Source organism: Salvelinus sp. IW2-2015, linkage group LG15, assembly GCF_002910315.2.
Source record: "Salvelinus sp. IW2-2015 linkage group LG15, ASM291031v2, whole genome shotgun sequence".
Classification (NCBI taxonomy): Eukaryota; Metazoa; Chordata; class Actinopteri; order Salmoniformes; family Salmonidae; genus Salvelinus; species Salvelinus sp. IW2-2015.
This window is the reverse complement of record NC_036855.1, coordinates 5,271,856-5,290,684: the sequence shown is the minus strand read 5'-3', so window position 1 is coordinate 5,290,684 and position 18,829 is coordinate 5,271,856. Positions and strand designations below refer to the sequence as shown.

Below are 18,829 nucleotides of genomic sequence, written 5' to 3'. Positions count from 1 at the left end.
TATGGTACAAATGGGTATGTTAACCCTATGGTACAAATGGGTATGTTAACCCTATGGTACAAATGGGTATGTTAACCCTATGGTACAAATAGGTATTTTAATGCTTCAACTCTGTTTCTGTGACTAATTCTTAGGAAGAGTCTGGAGAGTTGCTGGCCTATGAGGTGGCTCCGCCCAGAAACGTCCTCCGTCTAGCAGTGGTGCGATTGGCTGGCAGGACTGGGAGAGTGGTGGTGTACTGGGAGGCTCAGCCAATCACTGCCAGGCTCGATGACTTCACTCCCTCTTCTGGGAATATCACCTTTCAAGATGGACAGGTAGTTTGATTACAACTATGGTTAGAGAGTTTCTCCTGTTAGACCACATAGTTAAGTTAGGTCACCTACGTAACTATGATCCACTAAGTCTAGTTGAGCTTCTATGAAGGATAAGATGTATACCTCAGGTAAAATAAACTCCGGTTCTGTTTGCAGGGACAGGCCATCATAGACATCAGCATCGTGGATGACACGGAGGTGGAGTCTGTGGAGCGCTTCAGTGTGACTCTAATGCGTGTGATTGGTGGCGCCAGGCTGGGGGTGGCGATCTCTGTGACAGTCACCATCCCACCCAACGATTCACCCCTGGGCAGCTTCGGCTTCCAGGAGAAGACTGTGAGTCACAACTCATTGTCACCCAACAAATTGCCCTACAGAGAATGGAAGAAGTTGTATTTTCCAATCCAATACAACTTTATTGTAAACCATTATTATGCTAAGTAAACAAATCTYCTTCTAGTTCACTATCAGCGAGCCAGAATTCACTAGTGACCCGGCTGCCATGGCAACGCTGACGGTGGTGCGAAGTGCAGAAGGCGARGGGGCGGTGACACTGATGTGGCGCCTGGAGGACACTGCCCGGGACGACCTTTCACCTCTCAATGGAACACTGGTCTTCAATGAGGTCAGTAGGGGGCGGGGCTAGGGAAGATGATAGCAGGTCAGTTAACAGCGTTTTACACTATATGTGAACTAACTAGTTAACTACTTGGTAATAATTGATACCAAATGTACTAATAGTTGGTGCTAAATGTACAGTTTATCTTAGAAGTTGAAACTGCAGTTTGTAKGGAAGACACTGATGGGAGACTTTGTGAACCTCAGACAGAGTTTAGGAGAACGCTGGTGATCCGGGCTCTGGCTGACGCTGTGTTGGAGGGAGACGAGAGCTTCACTGTCCAGCTCCTGGCTGCCAAGAGTGGTGCTGTAATCGACCCCGTTAATGGTCAGTGTCTTTAGCTGCCTCACTGTGTTTAAACATACACACAGTCTCTGGTCTATGGAGAGGGGAGGGATAAAGTTGCGCCTAGAAGCTGATCTGAGGTCAGTTTCTGCGTTTTAAATTCGAATGGTTACGGTTTGGATTGAGGGAGAGGAAGCTGATCCTAGATCTACGCCTARAGGAAACTTGTGTGTAAGGCGCACCGGAGGAGGGCATTCGACTGAACTGTGTCCCCTGGGTTGGTGTGTGTCTGTAGGGTCAGCCACCGTCACCATCCTGGGAGACCGTGCAGCCCTGGGAATAGTGGGGATCGCTGAGGCTTCCAGGAACGTCCTCATCGGAGAACCTCAGGGAGACTATAATGGGACTGCTCTGGTCAGGTACACACACAGACAGTTACACACACACATATCACTGGCTAATGGGAAAGCCTCACATATGTTCATTGGTCAGAATATTTCTGTTGTGTCGTTGAGAAAGTCTTCTTTTGGTTAATAAGATGTCAACCAAATGCATGTTGCAATGATACCATTATGTGTGTATGTGTGTGTGTGTGTGTGTGTGTGTGTGTGTGTGTGTGTGTGTGTCGTGTGGTGTGTTGTGTTGTGTGTGTGTGTTGTGTGTGTGTGTTGTGGTGTTGTCAGCTTGTACGCGTGCCCTGGCATCTTTGGAAGATCCGGTGTACTGGAACATCACTCTCTGCCTGTGTCCTCTGAGTTTGAGGAGCTGTCTGGCGTAACCACTGAGGGACACGACAGTCCTGCCGCACCCATACGCCTAAAAGTAACTGACAACTCTCTGACTGTGGAATGATATTTTCTAATCACTACTATGTTCTGTTTTTATCAATACCTCACGAGATCGTTACAGTGTAAAGAATGCAGGATAAACTCGAATAGTTCTCAACGTAAATATGCAAAACTGGTGCTGTCTCAATATCAGAACAAGTTATAACTAGCTTCAGCGTGAAGTAGTAACTTATTGTATTGGCCATGCCATTTCAACATGTCCCTCCAGGGGTGGAATACTTGTGCGGTCGACAGGCTCGGGAAGGATGGTGTCTTGTTGCCTCTGCGTTGTATCGGGTAGGCGATGAGGTGTGAGCCACGGCGCCATGAGCAGGCGCGGGCGTCGTCGTGTACTAGCTAGACCTGTATGACTCTAGGTCACGGCCAGGAGCAAGGGATCGAGCGCGTCGGGCCAGAGAGCGCCACGTCGTCACGGCAACGTCCATGATCTCCCCCACGGGCCTGTTCTCCCGCTTTGTCCAACGGCCTCGTTCAGGGCGCCTGAGGAGGAGGGCAAGGTGAGGCGCCTGGGCAAGTCTTGGCCATGATCTTAACCACCGCAATTGTTGAAACTCACATAGAGGATGTCTAACTGGCTAGACTCGCCCTATCAGGGCCTGGAACGGAGGTTCGTTGAGCTGCCCCTAATCAGAGCATGGAAGGTCTGACCTGCCCTATCAGAGGCTGGAACTGGTCTGACCTGCCGATCAGGCCTGGGAACGGTCTGACCTGCCCTAATCGGAGCCTGGGAATGGTCTGACCTGCCCTATCCGAGGGTCGGGAACGGTCTGACCTGCCCTATCAGAGCTGGGATGGTGACCTGTCCTATCAGAGGGATGGTGGGCTGAGGGAGCAATAAAAATGGTTTGAAAGTCAGAAGTGGAAATTAAGCATTTAGCTGTGTTTTAGTCAAGAGTCATCATATTTCAACCATTCTATATGACTGCCTATTTTTTCCCCCTCCCTCCTCCACCGCTTCTTTCTCCCCCCAGGTCAATGTGACAGTGGTGCGCTCCATGGGCGGTTTGGGAGTGTGGGTGAACCCCTTCTCTTCTCCCCCAGGTCAATGTGACAGTGGGTGCGCTCCATGGGCGGTTTGGAGTGTGTGGGTGAACCCTCTCTTCCTCCCCAGGTCAATGTGACAGTGGTGCGCTCCATGAGCAGGTTTGAGAGTGTGTGGGTGAACCCCTTCTCTTCTCCCCCAGTCAATGTGACAGTGGTGCGCTCCATGGGCAGGTTTGAGAGTGTGGTGGGTGAACCCTTCTCTTTCCCCAGGTCAATGTGACAGTGGTGCGCTCCATGGGCAGGCTTTGGGAGTGGTGTGGTGAACCCCTTCTCTTCTCCCCCAGGTCAATTTGACAGTGGTGCGCTCCATGGGCAGGTTTGGGAGTGTTTTGGGTACCTACCAGACAGCAGGCAGTGTAGCGGTCAGTGGAGTGGACTTACCGCGCTGCTCGGTAGGCTTCGTTTGGCCCAGGAACAGCAGCGTGGGCTCACGCTGAAGTAATCCATGACACGACGACCTCCAGAGGCGACCTATGAGCTTCTACCTCAACATCACCACAGTGGAGCTCCTCAATGACAGGTAGGTGGACCCTGGACAGTGATCTAGAGTCATTTCTGTGATTCCTGTCCTCCAGTTAAGGTTAGGGGGGTTGGAGAGGGAAAGCTGATCCTAGATCTGTTGCTAAGGACAACTTCTACCCTGAGCTGCTGGTGTGGGGTCTAGGTGTGGGAGGAGGATCCCAAACCTCGTTAGTGATCAAAATGCCATAGTCAGAAATGTGGATTTCACTGTAAGTGAGGTGGAAGGTGTGGGTCTCTGTGGTGTGAGCTGTGGTATAGTGGAGGGTAAACGCAGKTTAATGCTGTTTACCTACCTCTTTTATTTAGTTTGAACGTTCAACCCACCTTTCACCACAAACGGAGATCAGTGTTATCCATCTATTTTTTTTAACCTTTACATCACTGGGTGTGAGACGGAGTGGTGATGTCTCTGACCTCTGTCTCCCTCCTGTGGTCAGTAATGTGGACTTCAGTGTGAGGGAGCACGGTCTGCAACGAGACCAGCCTCCAGCCATCGGCAAAGTTTCCTCCGTCATGATCGTCATCCAGAAGAGTGACAACTCAGAGGGCATTCTGGAGTTCCTCCCTGACTATGTCAACATCACAGGTCAGCCTCTAATACACACACACACACACACACACACACACACACACACACACACACACACACACACACACACACACACACACATGTTGACACTATTCAACATAGCTATTACTATCAGGCATCACTTTAGCAAATGTAATTTCATCCTCTTAATATTTAATGGACATTATTAAAATAGAGGGATTCTGAGAGTGGTGATTGGATGAATGCAGTATATAAGGAGTATTACAATACAGTATTAAAGTGTACATTTGTCCCCATCCATAATAGCACCCTATTCCCTACATAGTGTACTACTTTTGACCAGAGCCCCATAGGTGCCATTTGGGATGCACTGAGTGTATTTGATCCTCCTCTCTCTTGTCTCTCTCCAGTGGAGGAGGATGTGGGCAGTGCGTCCATCCCGGTGGTGAGGAGGGTGGGTTACTACGGCCTGGTCACAGCAGAGTACATCTCTAGGGGTCTGACTGCCAGGGCCGGCCTGGACTACATCCTGGCCAACGGCTCGCTCACCTTCCTCCACGGCCACAACACCAGTCACATCAACGTGTCCATTATAGACGACCAGGACAGGTAAGTCTGTCTCCCTCTCTGTCTCCCTCTCTGTCTCCCTCTGTTTGTCTGTCTCTGTCTGTCTCTGTCTCTCTCTGTCTCTCCATAGATCACCTTTAAAATGTTTCCTTTCCCAGCCACAAAACAATGTTTAATTATTTAATTATGGATGTGAACATGAAAGACCAGTAATGGCGCTGTCATAACTCTTCTCCCAGAGAGGACGCCGAGACGTTTGAGATCCAGCTGTCGGGTGCCACGGGCGGAGCCATACTGGGTACTCATCTGATTGCCAGGGTTACCATCGCCAAGAGCGACTCGCCCAATGGCGTGGTCCGTTTCCTGAACGCGAGCGTGATCACCCTGGTGAACCCCAACAGTATCCTGAAGTTCAGCCTGCTCCTGGAGAGGGCGGGGGGGTTTGTAGGCAACGCTACGGTAAGCCTACTGGGACACTCCCCCTCACTCTGTTTCTCCCTCTTGTTAGGCCTGTAGCCTCAGCCACCTCCGGGATGGTTTCCCGGACACAGACTAAAAAGAACGCTCGATAGAGAATCTCCAGTGAAAGTGTTTTTTTAGTCCAGAGGGAGGGTGAATTTGTGTTCGGGGAATCGGCCACTAGGATCTAACTGCCATGTTCTGTCTCTCTGACCCCGTAGTACAAGAGCTTGTTCACTGTCGTCATTTCTCTGCCAGATGTCCATCACTCATGCTAAACTTAATGACTCTGCAATACCTGTTAGCCTATGCGACGGATAATGTCTTGATCCTGTATTTTTCATAAGGGAACGATTGGTCCGAATATATTTGGCAGTAATATTAATCTAGTCTTCTTTGCAAGCACGAGAGTGATGCATACCAGCCAATCTGAATCATTGATCTCTTTTCCTCAGATAACATGGAGCATTCTGGGTCCCAACACCAAAGAGGTSTTACCACCCGTAAACACAGACGTTGGAGATCCTGTGAACGGATCATTCCATTTCAGAGACGGGGAGGGGGGATTGCGCACCATTGATCTGAGGATTCTACCCCATGGGGAGGTGGAGGTGGCGGAGACCTTTGTGGTCGTGCTTCAACTCCTCTCAGGTGACATGGACATTGACCCCCGAGCTGGCTCTGTCACACTCAAGGTACATCACGGTCCCAATGAGTAACATCTCAATATTAATACGAACCCCAGTTGTATTAAAACCATTATATTGAAATGACTTCACAGGCTCTTATTGATAATACGAGTCTCTGAATCGTGGCGACAACATGTGGTTTTCTCTTGGTTTGGTGTGTGTGTGTGTGTGTGTGTGCCTCAGATTGAGAAGTTTGGAGACCCTAATGGCATAGTTGAGTTGACAGAGGAGGACCTTAGAGAGCGTGTGTACAGTGAGCCCACAGCCGGCGAGGGGCCGCTCAACATCTCCCTGCTCATCACGCGCAGACAAGGTGTTATGGGCAACGTCACGGTACGACCACCTCGAGGGTGACATCATACTGTTACAGACAGAATATGGCTTTATAGGCAATGCTCCGGCTTTGAGTGTGTCCCTTTCACTCAGGTGTGCTGGGAGACTGTATGAACCGAGTTCATTACACTGTCTGTCCGATAATATACAGCCAATTTGCAGGTATGTTATAGATGTATGTGTGTCTCTCAGGTGCACTGGCAGATCCTGAGTGACTCTGACACAGCGGGGGACTTCTCGGCCCTCAGCGGCTCCGTGGTTATCCTGGATGGTCAGAGAGGGGCAGAGGTGGTCCTCACTCTTCTACCCGACGCCGTGCCCGAGCTGGAGGAGCTCTACATGCTCCGGCTGAGCTCCGTGGAGGGTGGCGCCACCCTGGACACCAACCGCAGTACCACCCTCTTCAGGGTGCGTGCTAACGACGAGCCGCACGGCGTGTTCGGCCTGGCGGCGGAGCGGCAGGCGGTGGTTGTGGTGGGGAGGGGGGCCGGGTTGGTCAGACTCCTGGCCCTGAACGTGACGCGCCAGGCTGGGGCCTTCGGCAACGCCAGTGTGGGCTACCGGATCAGTACTGGGCCTGGGCTGAATGGACAGGAGCTGCTAGGTGGGGCGGCTGTGGGGAGAGTCCTGATCAAGCATGGAGAGTATTCAGCCTCTGACTCTGTGCCAATCAGTACTCAGGTAAGAGAGGACTCAAAGACATACTCAAGACCAGGGTTGCCAATGGTTTTATATGATTTTGATGCATCAATGGGGGATCATGCACTCGTGCTATGAATATACTCATACATTTTCTGGCAATTTATGAAGATAACATTGATTCTGTATAGTTTTTCATAACTTTCCATAACCTCCCTAATAAGGCCATTTTATCAAACCAAAATTGTCTCCAGTACGTCACTGACCCTGCCTCTGTAGTCCTGGTTACCAGGCTGAAGGTTCTCTGTGTTCTTCTAGTGCTGTGTCACTGACCCTGCCTCTGTAGTCCTGGTTACCGGCTGAATGTCTCTCTCTGTGTCTTCTAGTGCTGTGTCACTGACCTGCTCTGTAGTCCTGGTACCAGGCTGAATGTCTCTCTCTTGTCTTCTAGTGCTGTGTCACTGACCCTGCCTCTGTAGTCCTGGTTACCAGGCTGAATGTCTCTCTCGTGTCTTCTAGTGCTGTGTCACTGACCCTGCCTCTGTAGTCCTGGTTACCAGCTGAATGTCTCTCTCTCTCTGTTCTTCTAGTGCTGTGTCACTGACCCTGCCTCTGTAGTCCTGGTTACAGGCTGAATGTCTTCTCTCTGCTTCTAGTGCTGTGTCACTGACCCTGCCTCTGTAGTCCTGGTTACCAGGCTGAATGTCTCTTCCTGTTCTTCTAGTGCTGTGTCACTGACCCTGCCTCTGTAGTCCTGGTTACCAGGCTGAATGTCTCTCTCTCTGTCTTCTAGTTGCTGTGTCACTGACCCTGCCTCTGTAAGTCCTGGTTACCAGGCTGAAATGTCTCTCTCTGTCTTCTAGCTGCTGTGTCACTGACCCTGCCTCTGTAGTCCTGGTTACCAGGCTGAATGTCTCTCTCTCTTGTCTTTAGGCTGTGTCACTGACCCTGCCTCTGTAGTCCTGGTTACCGGCTGGAATGTCTTCTCTTCTTCTAAGTGCTAGTGTCACTGACCCTGCCTCTGTTAGTCCTGGTTACCAGGTGAATGTCTCTCTCTCTCTGTCTTCTAATGCCTGTGTCCACTGACCCTGCCTCTGTAGTCCTGGTTACCAGGCTGAATGTCTCTCTCTCTCTCTGTCTTCTAATGCTGTGTCACTACCCTGCCTCTGTAGTCCTGTACCAGGCTGAATGTCTCTCTCTCTCATTGTCTTTCTAATCTGTGTCACTGACCCTGCCTCGTCGTCTGGTTACCATGGCTGAATGTCTCTCTCTCTCTGTCTTCTAAATGCCTGTGTTCACTGACCCTGCCTCTGTATAGTCCTGGTTACCAGGACTGAATGTCTCTCTCTCTGTCTTCTAGTGCTGTGTCACTGCCTGCCTCTGTAGTCCTGCGTTACCAGGCTGAATGTCTCTCTCTCCTGTCTTCTATGCTAGTGTCACTGACCCTGCCTCTGTAGTACTGGTTACCAGGCTGAATGTCTCTCTCTCTCTGTCTTCATGCTGTGTCACTGACCCTGCCTCTGTAGTCCTGGTTACCAGACTGATGTCTCTCTCTGTCTTCTAGTGCTGTGTCACTGACCCTGCCTCTGTAGTCCTGGTTACCAGGCTGAATGTCTTTCTCTCTTTTAGGTGTTTCTCTCAGTGGGTGTGAACTTTACTTTGGAGCTTACAGACGTGAGCCTCCTGGGACCTCTCTTCAGCTCCCCACCTCGCCTCCTACTGGAGGCCAGGGTCGCCATAGTGACCGTCCCAGAGGAAGCAGCCAGTGCTGAGGTATCAGTCAATAACTTATGGAGTAAGGTGAAGTTGCACCTAAATGCTGATCTTGGTTCAGTTTTGCATTTTACCCACTAATGGTTATGGCTAGGATTAGGGTATGGGAAGCTGATCCCAGATCTGGGATCAGATGTAAGTACTACATGGATGTAGTAAGTACTACATGTGTGGCTCCTCTGTTAGCCACTAGGAGGCGTAGTTACACCCATTTTGAAACCCATCTCCACTCCCACTACATTGGAAAGACGGATGGGAGGATGCTCTGTATGTAACTGAATTACTGCTCTGTGGTTGGTAGCACCTCCCTGTGAACACACAACCTCTCTCAGTCATGACCTTAGAAGAAGTGCATGTTACATGAGCCTTTCAAATCAAAGTCAGTTGACCAGCTTGGTGCTGACCACGAAATAGACTTAGCATTTTGACCTAGCTAGCTACCACTACCACCACTTCTGCTAACAGACAGTATTATAAAAGCATTACAGCGCTACACAGGGCTGTGGACACTCATAATGGCATCACCTCATTCTACAGAGGCACCGTTACCATGGAAATGGTCTCCAACACTCATCTTGTCCTTTTGATCCGAATGCACCGTCTTTAGTCAGCCGTTCTTCAACACAACATTCTAATAGTATGTCGCTTTGTCTCGCAGGTTGTTAGATCTGTACTGGGCTTTAATGGAACAGTTGTATCACATCCTTCCCTGTTCCTCCTCCTCTGTGTGGTGTGTGTGTGTGTGTGTGTGTGTAGGTGGGCTTTGTCTCGTTGGCGTTGCAGGTCTCCAGTGTGGAGACGGGTGTGTGTGAGGCGCTGGTGTACAGGACGGGGTTATTTGGGGAGGTGAGGGTGGAGTGGAGCGCAGGGTACCCCCCCGGACAGGCTCCGTTAGGATTCAGGCCTGGAGTCATCACCCCCAGCTCAGGTAAGGACCTCAGAGGGAAACTGACCACTGTGACCTCAGAGGGAAACTGACCACTGTGAGCTTTAGAAGAGGTTTGGTGTGGATCTAAAATGTCCAGGTCTCTCCCTATTGGTTAATTTACTCTCTCTCTCTAACCGAAGGAGGGCATGTGAACAGGCTGAGAAGGTCTCAGTTAACCCCCCAGATAATCTACCTATACCTCCTCCAGTCTCGTTTAATTATCTCCATTTCCAAACACCACCACCAACAAACACCCTAGAAAATGAGCACGCAGATAGGAGGAATTGATGTGAGCTGTGTGGTCTGAGGGTGTTTGTCTGAGGGTGTTTGTCCTTCTCCTCAGGCTCGGTGACAATGGCCCATGGAGAGAGGAGCAAGGCTGTGTCCCTCCAGGCGCTCTCTAATGTGTCTGAGCCAGCGGCCTTCGCCCTCCACCTCACTGCAGCCGGCTCCAGCTCCCCTGCTCCTGGGGTAGCTAGACTCCGGTACAGTAACCAGACTCACTTGCCAAGCTTATAGCGCTTCTATGTACTGTAGACATAGGGCCGGGAACAAGACAGCCCTCTGACTGAAGATGGCATTCTGTATGTAACAGTAATGTTACAAAAGTTCAACAGCCCTGGTGTGATGCTACTCTCTGTTTCCCTCTCCAGGTCAGGGTTCACGGTGGCAGAGGTTGAGCCTCTGGGGCTGTACCAGTTCGCTCCGGACTCCCGCCAGCTGGTCATCGAGGAGGACGTGCAGACCATCACCCTCTACGTYCAGCGGCTCTATGGTTTTCGTAGCAACCGTACCCGCCTGTCTTACCAGACRGTGTCGGGCAGTGCCCTGGCCGGACAGGACTTCGCTGGAGTGCGGGACGGAGAGCTGTTCTTTGACTCACCTCGCCAGACSTCCGCCTTGCTCCGGTTGTCCGTTCTGGACGACGCACTCTTGGAGCCAGACGAAACCTTCTTTGTCAACCTGACAGACGTCCAGGTACTGAGTGGGGGTGGTGACCCCCAATCGGGTGACCCCCGGCCCCATCTCATCCCACAAYACAGTGTGGCCACCGTTACCATCCTGGCCAGCGACGTCACGGTGGGGGTGCTGAGCATCGGGCCGGGACTGGTTGAGACAACAGAGGACAGGGAGGAAGGGAGCCAGCAGGAGAAGAGAGTGCTCCTCAGGGTCCATAGGTCTAGCAGTCTGGCTGGGTCAGTGAGGGTCAAGGTGCAGGCTTATGGAGGTGGGAGTGTTGGGGGTCCATCTCTTCCCTTTGCTCCTGAACACAACAAGACCCTGGCCCTGGTGGGGCAAGACTTCAAGTTGGAGTCCACCCTGGTGTCACTGCAGGAGGGGCAGAGTGAGGCCGAGGTCAGCCTCATCATCCTGGACGACTCTGAGCCCGAGGGACAGGAAGTGTTCTTCATCTACCTCAGCGACCCAGAGGGAGGTGCGCAGATCGCAGATGGGCCCAACCAGCAGGGCTTCAGCTCCTTTGCCAAAATCATCATCCTAGGTAAATACTGAAACGCTCATATTTGCCTCGGGCTCCCATGTCATATGCTCCTCAGTCTACCCATTGGTCAGCCAATTCAAGGTAATGTCATGCTCTAGTTTCTCTAGAACAATGTGTTCTCTGTCTAGGTCATTGTTTTCCAATACAATCCCTAAATTCGGTCACTGGGCATCTGATTGCAGATCCAGTGATGTGAAATCTATTCCACTGTTCAGTTAAAGATAACTGATGATATAATCAAAGGCGCAGTTACAACAGGATTGGGATGCTTGATGCGCTGGTTTGTTGAATGCTCTGTGTACATACAGTGAATAGCATACATATGGAAAAAGTTATCTCTCTCTCTCTCTCTCTCTCTCTCTCTCTCTCTCTCTCTCTCTCTCTCTCTCTCTCTCTCTCTCTCTCTCTCTCTTCTCACTCCCTCCCTCCACTTTCTCTCAGGGAGTGATTTCCATAACGGGATAGTGGGTTTCAGTGTGAGTTCTCTGCTGGGTCAGGTTCTGGACGAGGACTCAGAAGTAAACAGAACAGCCCTACTTTACTTGCAGAGACAACAGAACAGGTAGGTCATTTCCTCCATATCGACCTTGTTCCCATATGACTGTCAGCAAACCAAAGAGAAGCAACAGTAACCGTCACATTAGTAACAGCAACATTAGTGGTGATGATATAAGSATCTGAAAGCTGCAATGATCACTCCCAGCCACTCGGGGCGCTGCGTGTGTGTTTGATGTGTGACCGGTCTGCTTCTCCCACGCAGGGCCTTTGAGGACGTTGAGGTGAAGTGGCGGGCCACGTTTAGCAGGGCGGGGCCATCCCTGGTCAACAACGGAGTGAACCTGACACGGGAGCTGTGGCAGACCTCAGGCAAAGTGCTTTGCAGGAGAGGACAGGTCCTCTGTGTCTTCAGCATGGAGGTCCGACAGGACCAGGTGAGTCCCAGGTAATACTAGAGGTTATATCTCTAGTATCTCTCCCTGGGTTAGAGCATGGTTTGGCCAGGGTAGGCTGTCATTGTAAAATAAGAATTTGTTCTTAACTGACTTGCCTGGTTAAATAAAATAAAATATAGGTCAGGGTGGTACCAGAATAGACACATGTCACAGTACTTTAAAACTGTCAGAAAATCCTCTCTGTTTGGAACACTGATTTGAAGGAACAAGCAGGATGTCCTAATACTGCAGCTCTCTCCCTGGATGTCCTAATACTGTGGCCTTCTCCCTGGATGTTCTAATACTGCAGCTCTGTCCCTGGATGTCCTAATACTGCAGCTCTGTCCCTGGATGTCCTAATACTGTGGCCTTCTCCCTGGATGTCCTCATACTGTGGCTCTGTCCCTGGATGTCCTAATACTGCGGCTCTGTCCCTGGATGTCCTAATACTGCAGCTCTCTCCCTGGATGTCCTAATACTGTGTACGTCTCCCTCCGAGATCTACGACTTCACCTCACACGCCGCATGTCCTATTACTGCAGCTCTCTCCCTGGATGTCCTAATACTGTGGCTCTGTCCCTGGCTGTCCTAATACTGTGGCTCTGTCCCTGGTGGGTTATGAAACACAGCCAGTACAATGCATAACACAGACAGGCATAGGTTTGCCCTCTCAGTGAAGTGTGTGTGGAAGCTCTTAAGAGTGTGTCTCTTTGAAACTCCACTTCTCTCTCTCAGGATCATTTTGGTTCATTCTAAGTGTGGTGGTGACAGATTTTATTCACCTGTGTCCTTTTTAGCCCATCTGTCTCTTCCATCATTGTATAGCGGGTTGGTTGTTTTAGCAACAAAACCGACCCCGTGCGGCAACTATGGGGGCTAAACAGAACGTTTCTGGCTTAGCTTGTTGACATGTGAACTATATTTAATTCCCAATGCTTTATTTGAAAAACTAAATACATTTTGCACACTGAGCACTTGTTGATTCTTAAATACATTGTTAGAGATGTTGGTAGTAGCTAGCAAATATTTTGCCATATTAGCATTGACATTGACATCAGTCAAACACTCAAACTAGACACGGTGCCAAGACTACGATTAAAACTAGCTGAAACGAGTCACCTACCGTGGCAGTTGTCTTGTCATTGTTGGTTAGCATCTGGCCTATCCGAATCACAGACTCTGCCCCACTGAGTGCGTGTGCATCGTTGCGTGACATTGTCAGCTAACCTGTCTATTTTACAGAGACAGATCTTGGTAAGGGCTGATGGATTGAGGCTGCTTTAGCAGTACACTAAGTAACCACAGAAGACCTTTTTAAAACTATCTTGTAGTATCGGTCATCGTTTGCTACTGGGACAAAACTCACCACACAGGCACACCACATATGGCAACACACACACTATTGCAAACACACACTATGACAACACACATACGACACAAAAAACTGATAAAAACAAAACAGAACTTTTAATAGGCAAACGAAACATTCTTGGCAAAATACTAGCTCCTCCTTCACCCGCCGGCCCTCGCTCGTCCTTCCCTCTCACCTTCCCAGTGCGATCAGCAGGGCGGCAGTTGTCTGGGTGGAGCTGTTCCGTGCAACTGCTGAGCAGATCCTGGAGCACCCTGTCCAAGTATGGTAGTGTCCAGAGCTGCTGGAGCTTGGTCACAGGCGCCCACACACAGCCTGGGCCTCTGTGCCGACACCAGGGTCACGTTGGCGCAGGCCGCTACTTCAGGTGCACCCTGGCCCTCCATGGCCCCATACACTCCCACGTGAAAGCGCTTCGGCGGGGGGGTTGGAGGAGGCCTGGCGGGGTGAGGGTGATGTTCAGCCTATGCTCCTTTGGGCCCAGGTCAAGGTCAGTCTGGCCCTCTTTTTCAGAAAGTCCATCCCGGCCACGCAGGCCAGATCAGGGTGGGGCTACTGCCTCAGCCCGAGGGACTTCCTATTGGATTACACGAAACAGGAGTGTGCAAGGTCACGTAGGCAAGAATAGATGGAGGGAGTTGGAGAAGAAACAGAGAGAGAAAGAGAGATGATGGATGAATGATGGGAGATAGGTGTTGCGTATTCGCACTGACGTACGCAACCACCCCCGCAAGCCCTGCAAATACCACTGCACCCGGTCCTCCCCCTTCCCCAACAGGCATACGACAACATGTTTTTGTTGCTCTGGTTTTGAAACAACAACTGGCACACATTTTATACTCACCTTCATGGCAAAATGTGTAGAATAATGGAGGAAATAGCTTTAAAAATGCTAAATTCTCTCAAGCCCTCATTGCAAGATTTATAGAATAGCAATGAGATTAGCTATTCAAACTGGGTGTTATGAAGGAGCTAGGTAGGAAAGCAGACTGCTCCGCTGGTTATTACAGCGTTTGAATGTTGCATTTTCAAAAGATAAGAGAGGAGAGATTGGTTGGAGAGCCATGGAAACAGAAGGGAAACACGGACAAATGAATGTGGAGGGACTCTGCAATCCTTTGAGCCATTGGAATATGTAATTCTCAGAACATCAAGTACTGTGTGAACGATGACTGGAAATAACCTGGTCATATGTTAACAGGATGTGGAGACGGAGATAACCTGGTCATAGTAACAGGATGTGGAGACTGGAGTTAACCTGGTCATATGTAACATGATGTGTGGAGACTGGAAGATAACCTGGTCGATATGTACGACATGATGGAGACTGGAGATAACTGGTCATATGTAACATATGTGGAGACTGGAGATAACCTGGTCATATGTAACATGATGTGGAGACTGGAGATTAACCTGAGATCATCGATGTGAACCAGTGATATGTTGAGTAGACTGGAGATAAACCTGGTCATATGTTAACGATAGATGTGGAGACTGGAGTTACCTCTGGTGCATACTGTATAACATGATCGTGGAGACTGGAGTAGTAACCTGGTTGCATAGATGTAAATGATGGTGCGGAGCCTGGAGTTAACGGCTGTGTGTCAGTATGTAAATGAATGTGGTAGAACTGGTAGTTAACCTGGTCATGATGTAAACATGATGTGGCTGAACTGGACGTTAACTGTGTGCCAGTATGTTAAACATGATGTGGAGACTGGAGTTAACTATGGTCCCATATGTAACAGGCATGTGGAGACTTGGAGTTAACCTGGTCATATGTAACAGGATGTGGAGACTTCGAGATACACCTGGTCGTATGTAACAGGATGTGGAGACTGGAGATAACTGGTCATATGTAACAGGGATGTGGATGAGTTGGAGATAACTGGGTCATATGTACAGGAATTGGGGACTGGGGTGGAACTGAGGATTGGGGCTGGGGCAGATTGGACTGGGACTGCAGCTGAGGGCTTGGGACTGGACTGGGCTGGGGCTGGGCGGCTGGACTGGACTCAGAGAGCTGAGCTGGACTGGGGCTGGGGCTGGGGCTGGACATGAGGCTGGGGCTGGGAACTTGAGGCTGCTTGGATGACTGAGGCATCTGGGATGAGCTGGGGCTGGGACTGAGGCTGGTGAGAGGACTGAGACTGAGACTTGGTGGACTTGTGGACTGGGGCTGGGACTGAGGCTGGGGCTGGGACTGATAGGCTGGCACTGAGGCTGGGGCTTGGGGTGAGGTGGGCTGGACTGGAGGCTGGGTCTGGGATGCTGGAACGTGGCTGGGCTGGAACTGAGGCTGGGGAGAGGACTGAGACTGGGACTGGGACTGGAACTGAGGACGGGGCTGGGTGGGGCTGGAACTGAGGCTGGGGCTGGGCTGGAACTGAGCTGGGCCTGGACTGGATGAGGCTGGGGCTGGACTGAGGCTGGGGCTGGGACTGAGGCGGGACTGAGCTGAGGTGGGACTGGGACTGGCTGTGGCTTCTTGCTTTTGGGTGTTGTGTCTCTTTGCTGGCCGTTGCAGTAGAGTTTGACGTAGTGTCCATGACCAACACACTGTTAGACATTGAAGTGAAACAATCCGGTTCAGTATATATTAGGTTAGGGAGAGGAATGGAAATCTGATTCTAGTGAGTTAGACATACAACAACCTGAATAAGATGGGACTTTGTAATTTCAACCAAGAGGATGTGAGTGGTTTAACAAAGGGAGACAATGTATGGTGTGGAAATGTATGACAATATTTGTGTGGCTATTCCACTGAACACTGTATGTAACAAGTGTGGTGTACAGTGTATGTTGTGTGTGTGTGGTCAGGTGTGTGTGGTGTGTGTGTGTGTGTGTGTGTGTGTGTGTGTGTGTGTGTGTGTGTGTGTGGTGTGTGTGTGTGCTTGTGTCGTGCCACCAGCCATGCGGTAGAGTACGGTGATCGTTGGACGGCCCCTGCTCGAGCTCTCTGCTACACCTGCCAGACTCGACGGTGGGTGGTCTTGAGGTGGGCTACAGGCAGTCTGGACCCACGCCACAAGTAGACACCCCAGCGGGTCATCGCTCTCCAGCAGGGTGATGTTGGCAAAGCGGGAACCTTTCATTGATGGCAGCGCCAACACCCACTGGTAGATCTCAACAAGGAACCAGGCCTGGGTACTCGGGTTCTATGGCAACACGCAGACAGAGGAAATGCACGTCTAACTGGTTACAGATGAAATCATAAACAGAGGAGAAAAGGAAAAAAAAAGAAAAGAAAAAATAGAATGTGAACATGGGATTATGGGTTTCCCCAAGCATAAACTATGTACTGTTGAACATGGGATTATGGGCTTCCCAGCAAAACTACTGTCTGTTGAACATGGGATTATGGGCTTCCCGCCATAAACTACTGTATGTTGAACATGGGATATGGGTTCCCAGCATAAAACTATGTACTGTTGAACATGGGATTAGGTGCTTCCCAGCATAAACTATGTATCTGTTGAACATGGATTAGGGTTTCCACCATAAACTACTGTACTGTTGAACATGGGATTAGGGTTTCCCCAGCCATAAACTACTGTACTGTTGAACATGGGATTTGGGTTCCCAGCCATAAACTACTGTATGTTGAACATGGATTAGGTTGCTTCCCCAGCCATAAAACTACTGTACTGTTGAACATGGGATTAGGGTTTCCCCAGCCATAAAACTCCTGTACTGTTGAACATGGGATTATGGGCTTCCCCAGCATGAATCTACTGTACTGTTTGAACATGGGATTAGGTGCTTCCCCAGCCATAAAACTACTGTCTGTTGAACATGGGATTAGGGCTTTCCCCCAGCCATAAAACTACTGTACTGTTGAACATGGGATTATGGTTTCCCCAGCCATAACTCTACTGTACTGTTGAACATGGGATTAGTGCTTCCCCACGCCATAAAACTACTGTACTGTTGAACATGGGATTAGGTGTTCCCCAGCCATAAAACTACTGTACTGTTGAACATGGGATTTTATGGGCTTCCCCAGCCATAAAACTACTGTATGTTTTGAACATGGGATTAGGTGCTTCCCCAGCATAAACTACTGTACTGTTGAACATGGGATTAGGGCTTTCCCAGCCATAAAACTACTGTACTGTTGAACATGGGATTATGGGCTTTCCCCCAGCCATAAAACTACTGTACTGTTGAACATGGGATTATGGGCTTCCCCAGCCATAACAATACTGTACTGTTGAACATGGGATTAGGTGCTTCCCAGCCATAAAACTACTGTATGTTGTTAACATGGATTATGGCTTCCCCAGCCATAAAACTACTGTAGCTTTGAACATGGATTATAGGTTTCCCAGCCATAAAAACTACTGTACTGTTGAACATGGGATTAATGGGTTCCCCAGCCATAAAAACTACTGTCTGTTGAACTGGGATTAGGTGCTTCCCCCAGCACATTACAAACCTACTGTACTTGTTGAACATGGGATTAGGTGCTTTCCAGCCATAAAACACTACTGTCCTGTTGAACATGGGATTAGGTGCTTCCCCAGCCATAAAACTACTGTACGTTGAACATGGGATTAGGTGCTTCCCCAAAGCCATAACACTTACTGTACGTTGACATGGGATTAGGTGCTTCCCCAGCCATAAAACTACTGTACTGTTGAACATGGGTATTATGAGGCTTCCCCAGCCCATAAAACTACTGTACACTGTTGACATGGGTTAGGTGCTTCCAGCCCATAAACTACTGTACTGTTTTAACATGGGCTTTATGGGTTTCCCAGCCATAAAATTACAGTTTAAACTGTTTCGAACATGGGATTATGGGTTTCCATAACGATTACATGACAGTAACAAGCAAGTGTTTATAAAATATGTTATAGAATTGAGCCCGCATGTCACATATGGTGGACAGTCCTGCAGCTCTCAACAATCCTGGGACTCATGGTCTCTCCTGCTCCAGGTCTGAGGACTGTGTCATAACAGCAGGGAAGTAGGAAGGGGAGGAAGCACAGCAGAAAGACAGTCACTCAATAGGAGAGGAGGTTTGCACCCTAAAATAGCCTCTCACGACACAGCACAAGCAGACAGATGTGGGGCTGGGGTGAACTGCTGGTCAGACCATCCAAAAATTAAACATATATGTTTTATTGTCACATCACCGGAATGGCATGTGAAATGTGTTGTTTCCAGGGTAGTAATTGTCAATCTTGGGTAATTTTCCATGATACTGGCCCAACGCTCTACAACTAGGCTACTTGCTGACCAGGCGAGAGGACGAGGAGAAGAGGAGGAGGGTGTGATTAGCGCCAGTAACCTTCCTCCATGAGCTCCCTGTGACCCTTAAACTGACCCGATGCACACTCACCATGCCATACCTCTCGCATAAGTCCACTTAAACACAGCTCAGAGCTCTTGACACCACACAGCAAAGATACGTGGAGAATCAAAAGGGATTGTGTGGGCCTTTTG

At 49.7% G+C, this 18,829-nt stretch overlaps 1 protein-coding gene across 1 annotated transcript in view; it reads left to right on the top strand.

Annotated features, from left to right (window-relative positions):
* LOC111973957 (adhesion G-protein coupled receptor V1-like) overlaps window positions 1–18,829 on the top strand; it is a 248,282-nt gene that overhangs the window by 132,909 nt on the left and 96,544 nt on the right. Inside the window, 24 exon segments of the mRNA XM_070446866.1 lie at window positions 135–317; window positions 474–653; window positions 778–942; window positions 1,143–1,263; window positions 1,517–1,640; window positions 1,905–2,043; window positions 2,426–2,566; window positions 3,041–3,085; window positions 3,181–3,297; window positions 3,398–3,505; window positions 3,563–3,633; window positions 4,073–4,221; window positions 4,596–4,794; window positions 4,992–5,211; window positions 5,667–5,906; window positions 6,084–6,233; window positions 6,426–6,914; window positions 8,502–8,645; window positions 9,402–9,573; window positions 9,917–10,058; window positions 10,227–11,074; window positions 11,516–11,636; window positions 11,835–12,017; window positions 13,562–13,640. Coding sequence (XP_070302967.1) covers window positions 135–317; window positions 474–653; window positions 778–942; window positions 1,143–1,263; window positions 1,517–1,640; window positions 1,905–2,043; window positions 2,426–2,566; window positions 3,041–3,085; window positions 3,181–3,297; window positions 3,398–3,505; window positions 3,563–3,633; window positions 4,073–4,221; window positions 4,596–4,794; window positions 4,992–5,211; window positions 5,667–5,906; window positions 6,084–6,233; window positions 6,426–6,914; window positions 8,502–8,645; window positions 9,402–9,573; window positions 9,917–10,058; window positions 10,227–11,074; window positions 11,516–11,636; window positions 11,835–12,017; window positions 13,562–13,640 — 4,530 coding nt within the window.